This window comes from Mizuhopecten yessoensis, unplaced genomic scaffold (genome assembly GCF_002113885.1).
Source record: "Mizuhopecten yessoensis strain PY_sf001 unplaced genomic scaffold, ASM211388v2 scaffold3771, whole genome shotgun sequence".
In the NCBI taxonomy this organism is placed as follows: domain Eukaryota; kingdom Metazoa; phylum Mollusca; class Bivalvia; order Pectinida; family Pectinidae; genus Mizuhopecten; species Mizuhopecten yessoensis.
The window spans coordinates 52,992-71,596 of NW_018405211.1; the positions used below are offsets into that span (position 1 = coordinate 52,992).

Genomic DNA, 18,605 nt, shown 5'->3' on the forward strand with positions numbered 1-18,605 from the left:
GATGAGGTCAACTGGTGGGAATGCCTACTGTACATGTATTCGGTACGTTATCATGAGTGGTAATGCCATGAAGTAGTAAATACATATACATGGACCACGTGCAATAAATATGCATTATGAGGCTCAGAAAAAGTTGATATAGCAACTATTCTTACCCCTGTATCGCATTAACAGATCAGTCCTACAACTGAAAACTGTGCAACATATATCTCCCGAATTGAGATTTGGACATTATCTATTAAAAAAGTTAAATAATCATATTCGAAAAATAAAAGCAACAGGAAAAGCAGTGTCGCCAATAGCATCCAAATGTAGATGCTAAGTTTGTTTTTATCACAAACAGGAAGTGAAAGCTTTTTTATTTTGCGAGTTTTCGTAAAAAATTTGGTTCCTTTGTTCGAGCAAACAGTGTACATTAATCTTAACCGCTGAAAACATATCACTAAGCCACAGTATGCCGAATCAGTAAGTAAAAAGATATTTCGCCAGATAGCAGTATAATACTGCAGGCAGTCAGGGAGACAAAACAGTTCGCAAAATAGGTTTTTCAATTCATGTTTGTATTAAAAATAAACTCACCTTTTTGGTTATTCCTACCCATACTGATGAATCTTGTTCTGAACATACAAATGTACACACTATGAAAGGTAGCACATCTCCTATTCAAAGTATTTCACATACTATGTACACATCCCCTACTACATGTACTTGTACTCGGGGCCTGGTCGTCAACCGCCTGATAATCTTAGCGAATCGTTAACTGAATGGGGTTTTTTTTGTGTTTTTTTGATATTATGAACAGTTACAAATATTACCGTATTTCTTGTATATATTCGTGGTCATAGCCTCGTATACGTGTATGATACTTTAGATGTTCTTCAAGAAAAGATAACGATGAATGATTTCTGTTAAGGTTCCTTTAAGCTTATGCTACTCTGACAAACTGATCCTGATCATGTTTTTTAACGATCCACATTAAGTCGTGGTGTAGGTGTGGAATTTATTTATATTTCCGCCATATCTCCGATGCATGTGTAGAGCGAATCCGGTCAATCGGTCTTTCATTCCAGATAGAGGCCTCTTGAAATCCTTAAGCGGTTTCAACACTTGATATTGCCGCTAACAGTCTGTCCATGTTTTTCTCAATCTAGGATATTGCATTTGTTTGGTACACATTCCATCACTTTGATATATATATTTGATATTGAAGTATTAAATTGAAACATCATGATGTTATATATAACATTAATCTTCAAAGCATAGTTATAGTATGCATAGCATGTCTTATACTACAATGTAGCTGATAAACACATAAGTTTGCACGTTTTGTTGAATACCCTATTTATATTCGAGATGCGTTATCGCCCATAAGGAAGCAAATTTGTAAGTAAGAAGGTTGCAAATATAGATATACGTGTACCATTATCATTGTTAAATTCAAGATTCTGTAATAAAAACAGCAATTCTTTGAAGTCAGGTTCTAAATGGAGTTTGAATTTCCCGTTAAGGATGGTGACATAACTAGCAAATAACTGAAGCTTAATATACTAAAAAAGGTCTTATACCACAACCAATAATTGTTTCTATGTAACGTTGCGATGACTAGTACAGTATGTGCACTGTCACCTACATCAGACAAATGACCAGTGAAGCATTTTCATCGTTTAAAGTTAAGAAATAATTATCAAATGTGCGTGTATTAAGGTGGAATATGTAAAGAGGGTGTGGAAATGTTAAAAAAAAAATAAAAAAAAAATAAAGGAAGGCCACTTTTGGTTAATAATTTTTCCAGCAATATCTAATACGTTTCTTTATATTTTTTGTTTCTCCAACGTCCCCACTGCAGAATCTAAGAACAGTAGTAGTCCCTTTCTCAGCGTTGAGAACGACAGACTTACGGTAAAACAGAGTCCAACTGTGTGTCGTTAGAAACGCATAATGTGGAAGACCTTGCAGAATCGGGTATTTTCTTATGTCCTCTGCTTAAAGGACTATGAAAGGACCTAACATCGATTTNTGATTGTTACGTCATTGGTTTGTGCGAGAAAATTACGTCGTTTTCTCAAAAATTGATGACGTTACTCTCACAAACAAGTGACGTAACAATCAATACCTGCTCCCAAGATAAGATAACTCTGCAATACGCAAAGACGGAATAGGAACACTTGGGATATACACATTCATCTCGGCAGAGTAAAACAAGACATTATGAGGACCTTAAATGTCAGAAAAAATCGCCAGTTATTTACATCGTCGTCACGACAGACCACTTGTCTATGGTGACGTCACAATTTCGACACAGAAGACACATAACATACATTTTAAATAGGAAATATTTTTCCGTTTTTTATAATAAGCGAAAATTGATCTATTTGAATACTAATATACCCTTTTTGAAAAACTAAACACATGGGTATTCATTCGTTTGACCTGAAGTACCATGTTAAATCCTCAATGACAACATTGTAATATGGTGTGGTACTGAAATGTTTGCCGTATTGATGCAATGATAAGCTCGATTTACAAATATGCTCTTCCTCAATAAGTAGTTTCATGAACTATTTTGAAATAAGTGGAATTATGGTAACAGTAGCGTTGCATCTTTTAATATGCCATGCAGGTCGGTCACTATTCCGTCAACTTTATCCAATATTTTGGCACAGCAGCTGGGATCTATAACACTATATCAAAACGTAAGAAAATCACAATGTAGGTAAGGTTTGATAAAATATAACCCAAAGATAAAACTATTCGTACAACCACTGAATATATAAACCAGTCGATGTGCATTAAATTAGATATCAATTGCAGAATACGTTTCGTTAAAATGGAATCATCGCAGTTTATGCTGTAGTAATAATAAGCTTTACAGATTCCCCTGACAAGAAATGCTTTTTTAAGAAACTGCTCCATGACTTTATTTAGACTTTTACAACTGATAAAAAGTAAACAAAACTACGTAATGGAATCTGATAGTTCTGGTTTGGAAAGACGACAACATATAATATGTCTTATGCTTTACTGTCTTATTAGTTTTTTTGATAGTATTGTATATACATGTACAGTGGTGCTGAACTGAACTAATTGGGATTAGCAAAGCACATAGAAAAACACAAAAACAAAAAATGACAAAAAATAAAATCCATTATTTACCACATGGAATTCCAAATCATGGATTTGTTTATTTCTTTGTTTTGTTTATACTTTTTTGTGTATTTATCTTCACTAGTTTTCTTTGTTAATTGTTTCCTTTTTGAATGAAAATAATAATTTTCATGGTACAAAAAAACGTCTTAAATGGCTATCTTCCACAATATTCCATCAACACGATGATGATTCTTTTCGTCAGTAAGAAGACGCTCCCATAATGTTCGCGACAGCTGTCAACGTTTCTCCTGACATTATCAGACATCAAACAGTGTCGGTGACAACAGTTGCTCCCCTAACACGACAGAAATGCATGATACGTGTTCAAACATGTCAAAGATCGCTTCAAGGTTATCTTCTTCTAGGTATCGAAGAGCTCACGTTGTTAACGGCAGACAAGAATTGGAGTCATTTCAACAACCACGATGATTTTCCAGTGCTTTTTAATCTTCCTTCTTCATGGAGTCGGTAAGTTAAGTTCTCTTATGATTATATAACAAAATCATCTATGCTTTGGTAAAAATGAAACGATCTGCTTTAGCTGGTTTAAATATTTAGGTTAAATTTCGTCTGAATCTTATTATGTATTATTGCTTAAGAATATGTCTTGGTCATTATGACACATTGTATTGATTTGAATAAATTATGATAAAAATCAATATGATGCCCGTCATGAGCATCATATCGAAATTGTTCCTAATACTACCTTTAATCATATCCCTGTGACATTTGTAAAACGAATCTCCTTTTCTTTCTACTTCAATGTACATCCGTGAGTACATTTTAAATGATTTCAATTCATTAACGAAATTTCTTTTGACAAAAATATATGGACTTACTGCTGCTTTTGTTAAATGGTCATCAACACCTTTGACGTACGTAGTCAGTGACGTAAAGTGGGTCTTTTCCAATTTGGTATGTAACAGGAGAGGACAAATACCGGGCCAGATCGGGGTTCGAACCCGGGACCTTCCAAACTCTAGACGAACGCTCTACCAATACGGCTATCTGGTCGCCGCCGATCGACCTAGTCACGTTCCGCTACATTCCTCCCTCCGTTTTTTAAGTCTTCGCCCCCGAAGACACAACTATTTACAACCAAGGTTCGGGTATCGGTATGACAAGTATACGCCAAATGCTTTAAACATGGTTGGTCACAGGCACCACTGTTACTAGAGAGGGAAAATACACGGCCTGACCGGGGTTCGAACCCGGGACCATCCGAACTCTAGACGGAAACCCTACAAACTGAGTTAACTGGTCGACAACGATTGATCCAGTCCAGCTACGCTACATATATATGCTTCGTTATAATGACATGTCATTCCTATAGGAGATCAACAAATGTGAGCCATGTAAAATTTCTTCTATGAACCATAAACTTGCCTCATTAAAATGTTATTATCGTGTGGGTGACTGCCTTTCTTTTCTTGACAAGAAATGTTTTTATGGAAATTTGTTTTTTTACCATTGCTTCTGCTATTACTATTAAAATGCGCGAAATGGATTAATAAAATGAGTAGAAAAAATACTAATAATCAATAATTACCTCAGACATATTTCTTTTAAGACATCGTAAACTGCCATGGTTTTTTTCAGTAGTATATTGTTCATATAAACGAATATATGTGATAATGACGATTCGGTCAGCTTTCGAAGGAATATAGCAAGAGGAAAAAGACTTACGTGTTATTCTTTGTCTGGTATCTTCTATATAATAAGTATAATAATTACAGAATATACATGGTGCTTCTTGGGATCGGTTGTCTGAACTATGTTGTAGTTCAATAATTTATTATAAAAATTGTGATATTTCCGAAAGTATTATAGAAATAATTTCTTAGATTTATAAGATTTCTTTAAATGGAAAGCACAACAGTGCGAGTTTAATTGAAGAAATTTGATTTTTAGTTGTTGCATTATGTAATTAAGCATACTGAGCTATGGCTATTGGTTCATGGACTTTTTCACCCCTNGGGGGGGGGGGGGGGGGGGGGGTGGCTTTTAAGTTGCCAAACGCATTGCTTGCCGAGTGCTTTGCATTTTAAGAATATTTCCCATAGGGTTGATATTTCCGTTCTTATCTTCCCTACTCTGTTGACCCTGTCATATACATAATGCAATGTAAACGCTATAAGTTCAAAATAATGTTGAAGTGACGTCACACAATTGCTATAGGGGAATCCCCCCGTCTCGATTAAAGGTGACACAAGGGTATTTCTCACCTGGAACATGTTCACACAAGTGACGCATTAGTTATGAACAACTATTTAAAAACAAAAAATCAAAAACACAAAATGGATCAAATGGTCATTGTAGGGTTACCCTGTGCAACGTTTTCTTACTTGTAATTTGTCTTGAAGTTGCTGCAATAATTTTGATTTGATTTACTAGGACCCAGAACTTTGAACAAGATAACGAAAAATAATCCGTACATGGTATGCTCTGTCCAGGCGGTGCACTGCTTTGGAAGTTACGAACTATTGTGAAAACAAATCGAGGAGGACTTTTATTTGTTTAGCTGCATATTGCTTCAAAAACTAAAAAGACATAGGGCTACTGAGAAACCCAGGCAAATCAGTAAAAATAAAAAAGGTATCGGATCGGTCCAACTTTGCAAAAGCAAATGGAAAATTTGGTAAAAATTCCACGAATATTACCCGTGAGAAACAAACAAATCCTGATATCCCATAGAAAATAGTGAAGTATGCATTCTTTGACAGCGATATTTTTTTTTTAAACTAGCTTAATACTTAAAAAATACACTGCTGATCTGACAAATCAAAACACTAAATCCAAACTACTATGAGACAAATTACAAAAGAAAACCCACGACATTATACAAGTTGCCAACATGTTCAAAGCCAGTTCAGGCGTAACGATACGCGGGTCTAACGATACTCCATCTTAGACATCAGTCTATTTTACTGCCAAACATAATTAGATCGGCGACCTATCATGGAGGAACTTATTGTCTTGGGGAAACACAACATTGTTATGTCTGGTTGTTGTTTCGTGTAAGGTCATATTGTGGTGTGTCTGGTTGCTGCCTTTTCTGTTTGCTAGATTGTTGTCTGGTTGCTGGTTTGTGTAAAGTTACATTATTGTGGTTTGGTAACTGTCTTGTGTTGAATAAATTGTTGTGTCTGGTTGTTGTTTTGTGTAAGGTTACACTGGGGTGTGTTGGTAGCTGTTTTGTGTTTGAGACGTTGTTGTCTTTCTAGTTGCTGATTTGCGTAATGTTATATTGTTGTTTGGTGTTTGCTGTTTTATGTGTGATGCATCGTTTTGTTTCTGGTTGCTATGCTGTATAAGGTTATAATGTTGTTTGTTGTGTGCTGTTTTATGTTTGATACATCGTTTTGTTTCTGGTTGCTATGCTGTATAAGGTTATATTGTTGTTTGTTGTTTGCTGTTTTATGTTTGATACATCGTTTCGTTTCTGGTTGCTATATTGTGTAAGGTCATATTGCTGTTTGTTGTTTGCTGTTTTATGTTTGATACATCGTTTTGTTTATAGTTGCTATTCTGTGTAAGGTTATATTGTTGTTTGTTGTTTGCTGTTTTATGTTTGATATATCGTTTTTTTTTCTGGTTGCTAATCTGTGTAAGGTTATATTGTTGTTTGTTGTTTGCTGTTTTATGTTTGATACATTGATTTGTTTCTGGTTGCTATTCTGTGTAAGGTTAAACTGTTGTTTGTCGTTTGTTGTTTTATGTTTGATACATCGTTTTGTTTCTGGTTGCTATTCTGTGTAAGGTTAATTTTTTGTTTGTTGATTGCTGTTTACTGATTTCTGGTTGCTATTCTTTGTAATGTTATATTGTTGTTTGTTGTTTGCTGTTTTATGTTTGATACATCGTTTTGTTTCTAGTTGCTTTTCTTTGTAAGGTTTTATTGTTGTTTGTTGTTTTTTGTTTTTTTGTTGCTTTTCTGTGTAATGTTATATTGTTGTTTAGTGTTTGCTGTTTTATGTTTGATACATCGTGTTGTTTCTGGTTGCTAATCTGTGTAAGTTATATTGTTGTTTGTTGTTTGCTGTTTTATGTTTGATACAAGTTCTGTGTAAGGTTATATTGTTGTTTGTTGTTTTATGTTCGATACATCGTTTTGTTTCCGGTTTCTATTCTGTGTAAGTTATATTGTTGTTTAGTTGTTTCTGTTTTATGTTTGATACCTGGTTTTGTTTCTGGTTGCTTTTCTGTGTAAGGTTAAATGGTTGTTTGTTGTTTGCTGATAAATTTTTAATACATCGTTTTGTTTCTGGGTGCTATTCTCCGTAAGGTCATATTGCTGTTTGTTGTTTGCTTTTTTATGTTTGATACCTGGTTTTGTTTCTGGTTGCTAATCTGTGTAAGTTATAGTGTTGTTTGTTGTTTTATGTTTGACCGACCGTTTTGTTTCAGGTTGCTATTCTGTGTAAGGTTAAATTGTTGTTTGTTGTTTGCTGTTTAATCTTTGATACATCGTTTTGTTTCTGGTTGCTATTCTGTGTAAGGTTATATTGTTGTTTGTTGTTTGCTGTTTTATGTTTGATACATCGTTTTGTTTTTGGTTGCTATTCTGTGTAAGGTTATATTGTTGTTTGCTGTTTTATGTTTGATACATCGTTTTGTTTTTGGTTGCTATTCTGTGTAAGGTTATATTGTTGTTTGTTGTTTGCTGTTTAATTTTTGATACATCGTTTTGTTTTTGGTTGCTATTCTGTGTAAGGTTAAATGGTTGGTTGTTGTTTGCTGTTTTATTTTTGATACGTCGTTTTGTTTTTGGTTGCTATTCTGTGTAAGGTTAAATTGTTGTTTGTTGTTTGCTGATAAATTTTTGATACATCGTTTTGTTTCTGGTAGTTATTCTGTGTAAGGTTAAATTGTTGTTTGTTGTTTAATTTTTGATACATCGTTTTGTTTCTGGTTGCTATTCTGTGTAAGGTTAAATGGTTGGTTGTTGTTTGCTGTTTTATTTTTGATACGTCGTTTTGTTTTTGTTTGCTATTCTGTGTAAGGTTATATTGTCGTTTGTTGTTTTATGTTTGATACATCGTTTTGTTTCTGGTTGCTATTCTGTGTAAGTTATATTGTTGTTTGTTGTTTGCTGTTTTATGTTTGATACATCGTTGTGTTTTTGGTTGCTATTCTGTGTAAGGTTATATTGTTGTTTGTTGTTTGCTGTTTTATGTTTGATACATGGTTTTGTTTCTGGTTGCTATTCTGTGTAAGGTTATATTGTTGGTTGTTGTTTGCTGTTTAATTTTTGATACATCGTTTTGTTTCTGGTTGCTATTCTGTGTAAGGTTATATTGTTGTTTGTTGTTTGCTGTTTTATGTTTGATACATCGTTTTGTTTCTGGTTGCTATTCTGTGTAAGGTTATATTGTTGTTTGTTGTTTGCTGTTTTATGTTTGATACATCGTTTTGTTTCTGGTTGCTATTCTGTGTAAGGTTAAATTGTTGTTTGTTGTTTGCTGTTTTATGTTTGATACATCGTTTTGTTTCTGGTTGCTATTCTGTGTAAGTTATATTGTTGTTTGTTGTTTGCTGTTTTATGTTTGATACATCGTTTTGTTTCTGGTTGCTATTCTGTGTAAGGTTAAATTGTTGTTTGTTGTTTGCTGTTTTATGTTTGATACATCGTTTTGTTTCTGGTTGCTATTCTGTGTAATGTTATATTGTTATTTGCTGTTTAATTTTTGATACATGGTTTTGTTTCTGGTTGCTATTCTGTGTAAGGTTATATTGTTATTTGCTGTTTTATGTTTGATACCTGGTTTTGTTTTTGGTTGCTTTTCTGTGTAAGGTTATATTGTTGGTTGTTGTTTGCTGTTTAATTTTTGATACATCGTTTTGTTTCTGGTTGCTATTCTGTGTAAGGTTATATTGTTATTTGCCGTTTTATGTTTGATACAAGGTTTTGTTTCTGATTGCTTTTCTGTGTAAGGTTATATTGTTGCGTATGGTCGCTGTTCTGTGTTTGCCTCATTATGTACGTGATCGTTTGAAGACTTAACTGTCAGTGTGATCTCTTCTTTATGTTTAACTTTAAATTGTATATGTTACATTTGCTTTTTTATAGTGGATTGTGCGGTTAACTGCAACGTTCACGGTGACGGGAATTATGAAATATCGTGTTACGAATACACCACGTGTGTGAATGGGGTACCTACCGTTCATACCTGCCTGGACGGCCAGATGTATAACCCGAACACACAGCAATGTGACCAGTGAGAAAAAATCACAATTACAAGTATCGAGATTATATACAATTTGTTATCCATGTTTATCTTAAGTAAGTCAGCTGACCTTAGTTTTAAAGCGAATAAGGTATCATGTTTGTGACAATTGAACCAACTTGATTTATGTTACTTAATATTGTTTCTGTAGGAATTTGTTTGGATTTCGAAAGCGAAACTTCTCCAGATTGTATGATTCATTAAGAAGTAAAAAGATTATCCATTAAAATAATTCTGATGTAAAATACTGTTAAAACATGTTAAATAATTAAAGAATTACATTATGTTTATAACAGATAATTGTATACTACAAGCATGTTATCTAGATCTATCAGGCTGTGAATATGTTGAAGATTATTATCTAATACGTATTTAATTGCTATTGAATAGGTTTTGGTGTGGATATTGAATTGATAGATGTACAAGTTGATTCAACGCCTATTTATAATGAATTATATATATTTTTTCAAGGCGGAGGAGTGTTTTGAAGCGATATTGCTTCATCAAAATGTAATTTATACAAATATCTGAATAATTTACGATGATGCAGACATACTGACGTGATGTATTTGCTTACAATGTTCTCTTCACAAGAGACGTAAACGTTTTCATGAAAATCGACACGACAATAGTCCTATTGAATGCAACGTTACGTTCGAAGAGCTAATTGAAGTTCCAGAGAAACAATTGTGTGTTTGCCATGTTTGAATTTTACTTTATTCGCTTCCTCCATCTATATATTTCAAACTTTACAAGAAGAAATTTCTAAATCTGTTCCTGAATGACATTTAGAAACTGGCTTGGAGGCTTCATAAAATCATTGAGTATGCTGTACAAGTTCGACACTTTAAGCCCTATTCGAATTGATAGTCACAACTCTCTGGTAAAGCGTGATTTCATGAAAAAGAAATTCGCCAACAAGGGGATTGATGCCAGTGACATCCTTCATCAAAAGTCGGTCCAAGCTACAAATACTATCGTACTTCAGTTACAAAAGTACCCAATTAATTTCCAACAGTTATTCTAAACCCATTGCTCCCTATTTATCTACTACAAGCAGACACTACAGCAGTTGAATTTCGATGATCTTTTCCATCATGTTCTTACTCCAAGTTCTCCTACTGCTGTGGTTCGGCTGGACGTCAAGCCACTGGAGATCTAAATATTATCCATAATGCAAAGCTACGAGAACTTTTCATGAATAGTCCTAAGTATCGGGAGACACCTACTATTAGTTGAATGCTAATATCAAGATACGTAAGGATTCTGCGTAAGACTACTCCAGACAATGGGAAAACGACAGTATACTGAATTGATTTCACTTTCAGAGTGGATTAACTCTAGCAGGTCTATCAACTCAATACGATGGCCGATAGCGGCCGTCACATTCTATATCTAATATTTATGAGACTTGTACATGAACACATCTTATATCTAATATGTATAAGACTTGTACATGTATTTTTTTTTTTAATTTGTACATGAACACATCTTATATCTAATATATATAAGACTTGTACATGTACACATACTATATCTAATATGTATAAGACTTGTACATGTATATTATTTTTTAATTTGTACATGAACACATCTTATATCTTATATGTATAAGACTTGTACATGTACATTTTTTTTAAATTTAACGATTAACATTCCTTTCGTGATAAGACCCAGTCCGAAACAAAGGTGAAGTAAAGCAAACACCTTCTAGTTTATCCGTAGCTTTTGTTAAGAATATAAACCGGTCTATTGCAGAGGACATGTCGGGTATATAAAGCTGTTTGATTAATTTTGGTAAAAAACTAAAACTTCACAAAAAGAAATGTAATATTACGCCAACAACTGAGAGATTTTAAGCATATTGACTACATGATTTAAGAGAGCTTCCATAGTTTAAAGGACCATTGCGACTATGGGAAATTGTTATATATATATTTGATACTTTATGACGTCTATACTTCAAATAAACAGTCCGAAGAATATCCAAGAAGAGATAAAAGTACTAAAGACTCGCTGTTGAGAATTTTTCCTTTTTTAATATCTAATACTATATATATACTTAAATGAAATATTAATTTCTCTTAAGTGGGAAAAAAATAACAAGGTATCTTATACTTTAAGAATACATGTAGTACGTAATGAAGTGTCTGCTGCATTATACATGGCCAAATTGAATTCAAAACACCTTTTGATCGATCTTGAACATCTACTTCTCAAAACTGTTTTTTTCTATTAAAACTGTTGACCTTTTTGCCCATTACACTGTATCTCATACCAAACTGGATGAATGCCTGCGGTCTCTTGTTATGTGAGCACCCTTTTTAAAGAACTTCCTTTTTTATAAAGAAGACCGATAGATACCATAGTATTGGAAACAGAAACAGAGTTTCATCATTGTGTCATGTACAAAATAACCATACAGAAGATGAATTTTACTTAAATCTTTGTTGGAAATGTCCTGTTTCGTAGTAGGCTACTTTAATAAAGTGTTTGTCAGTCAATATCAATGTATGGATTTAAGTGTTATATATTTCTCAGTTCATTATTTACAGGATTTTTGAGATATCTATATACCTTTTGAAGCGTATGAGTTTAAGTTTCGCGGGGGTGTTGTTCAACTGTTTACTGGCATGATTGTATGAACGCACGACTGATGAGCTGTGATAAATGAACTTGAATCAAAACATGTAACATGTAAGTCAGAGTCGTATGCTTTTGTAATAGATGAGTAAAATGAATCATGTATTTGTGAGATGTTCTAATACAATGACATGTAAATGTTTCACACTGTTTTCCATTTTTACAAGTTCGTGGAATGTGCCTCCGCCGTGTAACATTGTAGTTGACTGTACTAATAAGCCGGACTTTAAATTCGCTGACTTGGAAACTAGCTGTAGGTCTTACTACACCTGTCATAACGGATACTTCTATGGCCATAACTTCTGTTCCCCGGGTAAGTTTTATAATTCATACGCATTATACAACCGATCTTTGTATTAAAAAGTATTTTATCTCGATTTCTGTTTATCTCGACATTGAGTTTTAGGACCATGGCAGTTCATTATTGTTGTTTTGTTATCGGATATAAAGAATGATCCTCACATCAATGTTTTAGTACTGCCAGAACGCCCTCGCAAAAAAACGGTTCGAATGAGAAATGATAAAAGAGAAGATAGATAAACGCACACAATTCAAAATCAATATGCATATGAACACGGTAAACAAAAACTCGAATAAGTGGAGTATATGTACCCTTCCTTACTAATATAACTTGAACGGATGTGTCGATATTGCTCTTCATGGCTTTAATGATACATTACAAAACTGTAATGCATTTAAAGCTGAAACAGTTTTGTAGCACTAAGCGGTTAAGTTTATGTTGGGTTTGTTGTCGTTCTTTACTGATCAGAGCTGTCTCTGGAAATCAAATACCCTTCCACCTCCAGGTCTGTGAATTTGAAATAACGGAGGTTTTTTTTTACATTTAAATAGTGATCTTCCATAAAAGAAAGAATTTGTAATATTCTTTAGTCTTAATAAAGTTTTTGATATATATACACTCGTGGAAGCCTATATTGTATGTTGACCCAAATCATGCTTATACTTTTTTCGCAAATAACTCCTGAATTACACCAGTGACTGGCCAAAAACATAAATGATATTCTTTTGTTTTCCGTGGCGACTAAAAACACACAAAAATAACAACATGCCTTGGATGGCACAAAGTCCGAGGGAAAGGGTGGTTGACATGCTCCATGCGGAAATTTCGTAACGTCAAAATGCACAATTAACAATTTCTTCGCAGTCGCGTCAGCAGAATAATCATTCAGAAGTTTCGTTGGCAATATAAATTAACCGACATGTCATCCATATAGCAAATTCTGGATAGTCTTGAGCAGAGCGTTAGGAAACGTCAAAATTAGCTGTATAACTTTTAGGAGTTGCCAAAACATTGACTGACGAATGCAACAGCATCCTTGTTCAGCATATCAGTTGGTTAACAAGTTCAATACGACGACGCTTCGGCGCTGCTTTCGGCACAAACGTGGTTCTGAACATTTGACTTTCGAAACTCATCTTACCATGCTTTAACGTCTAATAAATCGATTCAGAGCAGAATTTTATTTCTTTCCGATGAATTAATAAAGTTATGAAAAACATGATTCCAACATTCAAAATTTTATTTTAAAATCATATCCTAGATTTATTCTTTTTACTTATTCATTATCTTATTTCCGTCAGGGTACGTTTTCTATTATCCAATGTTATATATAAATGTCAGATTTGCCAATAAGGATATTATATTAGATAGGCTCTGAAACGTGGTTCAATGATTACAGGAGGTCTTATTTTTGAATACGTGTTTTGCTTGTAATTGTAAACATTCTGCAAGAATTTTAAAGACGCTTAACCAATGGAGGCAGGTGTTGTTAGTTACGCGTTGTATATAGTTTAGTCAGATAAAATCATACGTTGTCATCTGATATTATTAATAAAAAAATTAAAAAAATAAAATAATACAGTATAAACTCACACTTTTACCAAAGAAAGCTTTTTAGCATTAGAGGTAAATTATTTTAAAAACGCCAAATATATCAATTTGCAAATGAATAGATTCACAAGAGATCAAACATATTTATTTGATAAAATATATGATTTTTTTAATATAATTTTCTTTCGATTAATATACGGTAGGAAAGTACTTATAAAACACATACATACACACACCTACACACCCTCACACATACACACACACTTTGGTGGTGATAATGTCAATGGTTTCAGGTTGGTACATTGTACATGTATATGACAAGAACACAATTGAAATGTTTCATGTTTCAAGTTTAATATTTTGAGAAGAACAGAATTTGATGTGTACTGTTTGGAATTGATATATGTCGGAGCAGATCTAGAACTATACTTGTTTTATAATTAACATTTGGTAGTTGACAGATAATGATAAACAGTTCTCGTGTTTCAGGTCTGGTATTTGACGAGAGCATGCAGATCTGTAACTGGCCTTTCAATGTGGTAACACCCTGTGGAACGATTGATAACAACTATCTCGTCGGTTGATCGGATGAAGATTGTTTATGAGAAGACTTAATATACAGTCCAGTCTGGTCATTTGTCAGTGTTATTTTTTAAACATCAACTTTATAAACTTTTTCATGCACTGTATTGAAAATACATGAAAACGATAAAAGTGATAATATAAGGTTCTTTTTTTCTACATTAAACACAATTTTCTATTTACTGCACTAAAATCTATATATTTTCTGTTCAATTGCAAGCGACACAATGATGGAATAAGTGGTTTTGTTCATTGTTGGTACTCTAAGTCGCGAACATAACTAGATAATTGTTTATCATGCATTTTTGTAAGCAGAATTGAACCATATAATAGCATGGAATCGGTAGCATTGCGTTGACTAACCAATTCAAAATAGAGTACAATCTTGTTATCAAGCGTGACGTCATCAGCCAAACTCAGGTATTCAACATGTTACTACTAAATATCGACCATATACAGAACATTTTTTAAGAGCAAATGGAAGTGGAGCCATTTGAGGTTTTTAGCACACGAGACTTCATTCTCACATGTAGTTTTCCCCGCTTCCAGCATAAAGTATATCAATCAATAATACAGAGGGTTGTGAGCCTAATACCAAAAACATAACCATTAACTCGCATTCTGGCAAACTTATAGTCTTCAAATACTTATTAGGATTGTGGAAACATCGATAAACGTGCCTTAGTGCTTTTATGAAAAATTACCAGCAATCATGCTCAGAAGAATTATAGGACTATTACCAGGAAGAGATTACATCTGTTACGAACATCTTTGAGAGTATGGTAAGCAATATTCCATCATTCCTGAATACAGAGTATACATAGAGTATACATGAGCATATAATCCATTCTGTAAGTACAATAGCGCAATCTACTAGTCTTAGAGTACGTATGTGAATAGTCTATTCTTTGAGTACTAAAAACGATTATAAACAACCAATTTAACCGGTATTATATTTTGTCTGTTACAAGTCTTTCAACAAGCCTGTGAAGAGTTGTTTGTACCAGTAGTAGAATATCAACACGTTGAAAAGAGGCCTATCTACCGGTACTAAAGTTTATGACCTTTAGCAATATTCTCGACGGAACTGCTTAAAATGTAGGGGAATTCCTGAATCACAGGGCGACGACACCGATCAACTTATTATCAATGCGTGCAATAAGTACCTGGGGGGTATTATGATAACACAGGACGACATCAGCCGTACCCATCGTGTTGGGCCTCAAATCAAACACTTTCCAAGAGATATTATCGTCAGATTCATCTCGTATAGAACTAGAGCGGCAGTGTGTGATGCCAGATGTATCCTCTTCAGCATAGAGTCAAGCCTGCAACCAACTCGGAACATTCCGAAAATGCACCCTCCAGGCCACAACAAACCACCACGACTTCGCCTAAACTTTAAATAAACGAGGTACTGACTAAAGCTAGAAGCCAAGTATATTCCATTGCTAGATGTCTGAAGTCTCAAAATCTTACATCTGGGACCTGGACCAAAGACGGACGCATCGTAATACGTAGTTCTAGCGGCGAAAAAACATAAATCACACGTCGATGAATAATCTGGATAACCCGACCCACCTCCTAAAAGATCTGGAATACGAACAGCTACATTTGTACTGACTGGATCCCTGGTGCACAATCCACAGGAAATCGTGCAAGAGTGGGAAATTCTACCAACATACAGATCCCCGCTGGTCAGAGACCGCGATATCATACCTGTTCCATGCATACTGGCCCACGCCAGTACTGTTTTTATGTTGTGTGTGCATGTACATGTGCATTTCATAAGTTGATTATTGCAACTGGTCACTGTAGTACTGTACCCGTCATATATACCTTGTACCACATTTGTAATTTGTAACTTGCATTACTTGTAATTAAATTGAACTGATATCATGTAATTAAATTGAACTAATACATATACCAACTAAATGCATACTACTTTTATTATTACCATAGGTTGACCTGAATGTACATGCATACTGTACCACTTCTTTATATACGTAAGCCCAAATCAAACATATACAATGCGTGTATATGTGTGACAACTCATACTTGATTTGCAACCAAACCAAATTCTCAAGAATATTGAACAAGTCTGTTTACATCAAGGAGTTACTTCACCTTAACCCAATCATCACAACAATGTATAAATATATGTCTGTGTTTCTTACCACCTGTTGTCACCTTAAGGAGAGGACTTAGATAGGCCATGCCTGATGTCTGATCCTATTGACTATTGCTTATATTGTCAATAAAATTTGTTGAAATTGAAATTGAAAAACCACTACACGAGTGTGTGTAGATTTGGACAACTGATTTAGTCTCAAAACAAACAAGTGCTTATTTTTCAAGTCCTATTAATTCAAGAAAAACAATCACATTATTTCTCCCTGTGCCCTGTGCATCATTCTGTGTATTTGAATGTCTTATTGTTTTACTTGTTGATACTTTGTTTCTTTTTCCTTTGTTAAAAACATATATATAAACTTTATTTATTTTACAACAATATTGAAACAAGTTATTTCAACTTATATTAATCATTATTGTTGGCCCAGATGTTAGCGCGTCGGGGGGTCTTAGTGTGGGAGGAAACTGGAGTACCCGGGGAAAACCCATGTGGTCGGGCAAGTGACCCCAACCTTTTCATGTCCGATCGGGGAATCGAACCCCGGCCGCCTTGGTGAAAGGCAAGTGCGCTATCCACTGCACCCCACTACCAGCTATTATTATATTGTTATAACCAATAATTAAGATAATATTGTTCGTTTTGCATTAATTGTTTTAAATGTTTGACGTTTCATCAGCATGAAGGCGCTCCCGCAATACTCTCGTCGACATAAATAGGTTCTTATTGCCAACTGCCAACATTACTCCAGGCTTTATCAAACTCTGTCAGTGTCAACAGTTGAACCTGAAATGCCTGATGGGTGATGAGTAATATCAGAGAGGATCGGCAAAAGGTTTTCTCTATCGTACCGGAAAACTTGTGTCGTCAACAGCAGACAAGGTTGGGAGTCCCACATTTCAACAGCGCAGTATGCTTGCTCTGTGTTTTCTAATCTTCGTTTTGCAGGGAGTCGGTAAGACTCATTCTTTTATTATCAATTTACCATATCTTCTATTCTGTGGTAAAATATAACGATCAACATTAGTTAATTGTTTAGTGTTTGTCAATTTAGTCTAAATTCAAAAAAAACCATACAATTGCTAAAGGATCAGGACAATGTATTGACACCGACAGTAGTAATTTAAAACATACTTATATATAATAGAATTCTTTGGTATATGGTTGCGAAAGTTGAGATGGCAAATTTAACTCGTGAACGTTGATAGACATTGTAATGTATTTTACCTTGCATTTCATGCCTGTGTTATAACGAGAAAAGAAGAATACATCACGCTGTTACATATTTAAATTTTTACTTCTGATTGGCACGTAATGCTGTTTTTGGCGTCGTCGTTCGGCTGGTCATGTCCTCGTTTTATGAATTCTTCTTTTCTTCATATTTTGTTATTCATTTGTTTATAATACACTTGTTTCTTCATAGTTGATTGTGTGGTTGATTGCAACTATGAAGTTGACGGGAATTATGAAATTACGTGTCATTCCTACATCTCATGTAGGAGCGGGATTTCTACCCATCATACTTGTCTAACCGGTCAGATGTATAATCCCGTCACAAAGAGATGTGCTAGGTGAGTATCAAACAACATACAAATGATGAGTGCATTGCGTCTTATCTGCGTACGATAAGTGAGTCAGCTAATCTTATCTTTGTTACAAAATACAAGTAATTGAAGATGGACTTCACTTATTTTTTACCGCCAATGTTGTCGATTTAGTCAGGCATCCGTTTGAACCATAGTCTATAATTTTTTGATTTTTTGTTTTACGGCCAATCGACAAAAATAGTCGAACACTTAAAAAGACGGTCACAGAAAGGGACATATATGAAATAAAAACTAAAGGCAATGCGGAAGAGTTAAAGATGCATAACTAAATAAATATTTAAATGAATAAAAACAAAGTAAAGAAAAGGGACAGGCATTGGTTTCACAATAAATAACGAATTATCGTAGAAATATGTGGAATGTTGATAATGCTATTTGAATGGCATAGAAACTGTATTAAATAATCTTTTCATAGT

General features: G+C 34.2%; 1 protein-coding gene across 2 annotated transcripts; it reads left to right on the forward strand.

Annotated features, from left to right (window-relative positions):
- The first annotated feature begins 3,451 nt into the window (after positions 1–3,451).
- On the forward strand, positions 3,452–14,476 carry LOC110448001 (protein obstructor-E-like). Of its 2 annotated transcripts, XM_021494014.1 has the most exons (4): positions 3,497–3,615; positions 9,218–9,365; positions 12,185–12,330; positions 14,359–14,476. In XM_021494014.1, exons 1-4 carry the CDS (start codon positions 3,573–3,575, stop codon positions 14,451–14,453), a joined length of 432 nt encoding a protein of 143 aa, XP_021349689.1. In that variant the 5' UTR covers positions 3,497–3,572; the 3' UTR covers positions 14,454–14,476. The 2 variants fall into 2 exon arrangements, with proteins under 2 accessions (XP_021349690.1, XP_021349689.1); XM_021494015.1 differs by lacking the exon at positions 9,218–9,365 and having other exon boundaries at positions 3,452–3,615.
- Positions 14,477–18,605: the final 4,129 nt, after the last annotated feature.

Bases quoted from the DNA above. Each gene is read 5' to 3' on its own strand.
- LOC110448001 (XM_021494014.1), top strand. From the start codon at position 3,573: ATGATTTTCCAGTGCTTTTTAATCTTCCTTCTTCATGGAGTCG. The intron at 3,616-9,217 runs GTAAGTTAAGTT...GCTTTTTTATAG, and splicing joins CTTCCTTCTTCATGGAGTCG to TGGATTGTGCGGTTAACTGC. The intron at 12,331-14,358 runs GTAAGTTTTATA...CTCGTGTTTCAG, and splicing joins CCATAACTTCTGTTCCCCGG to GTCTGGTATTTGACGAGAGC.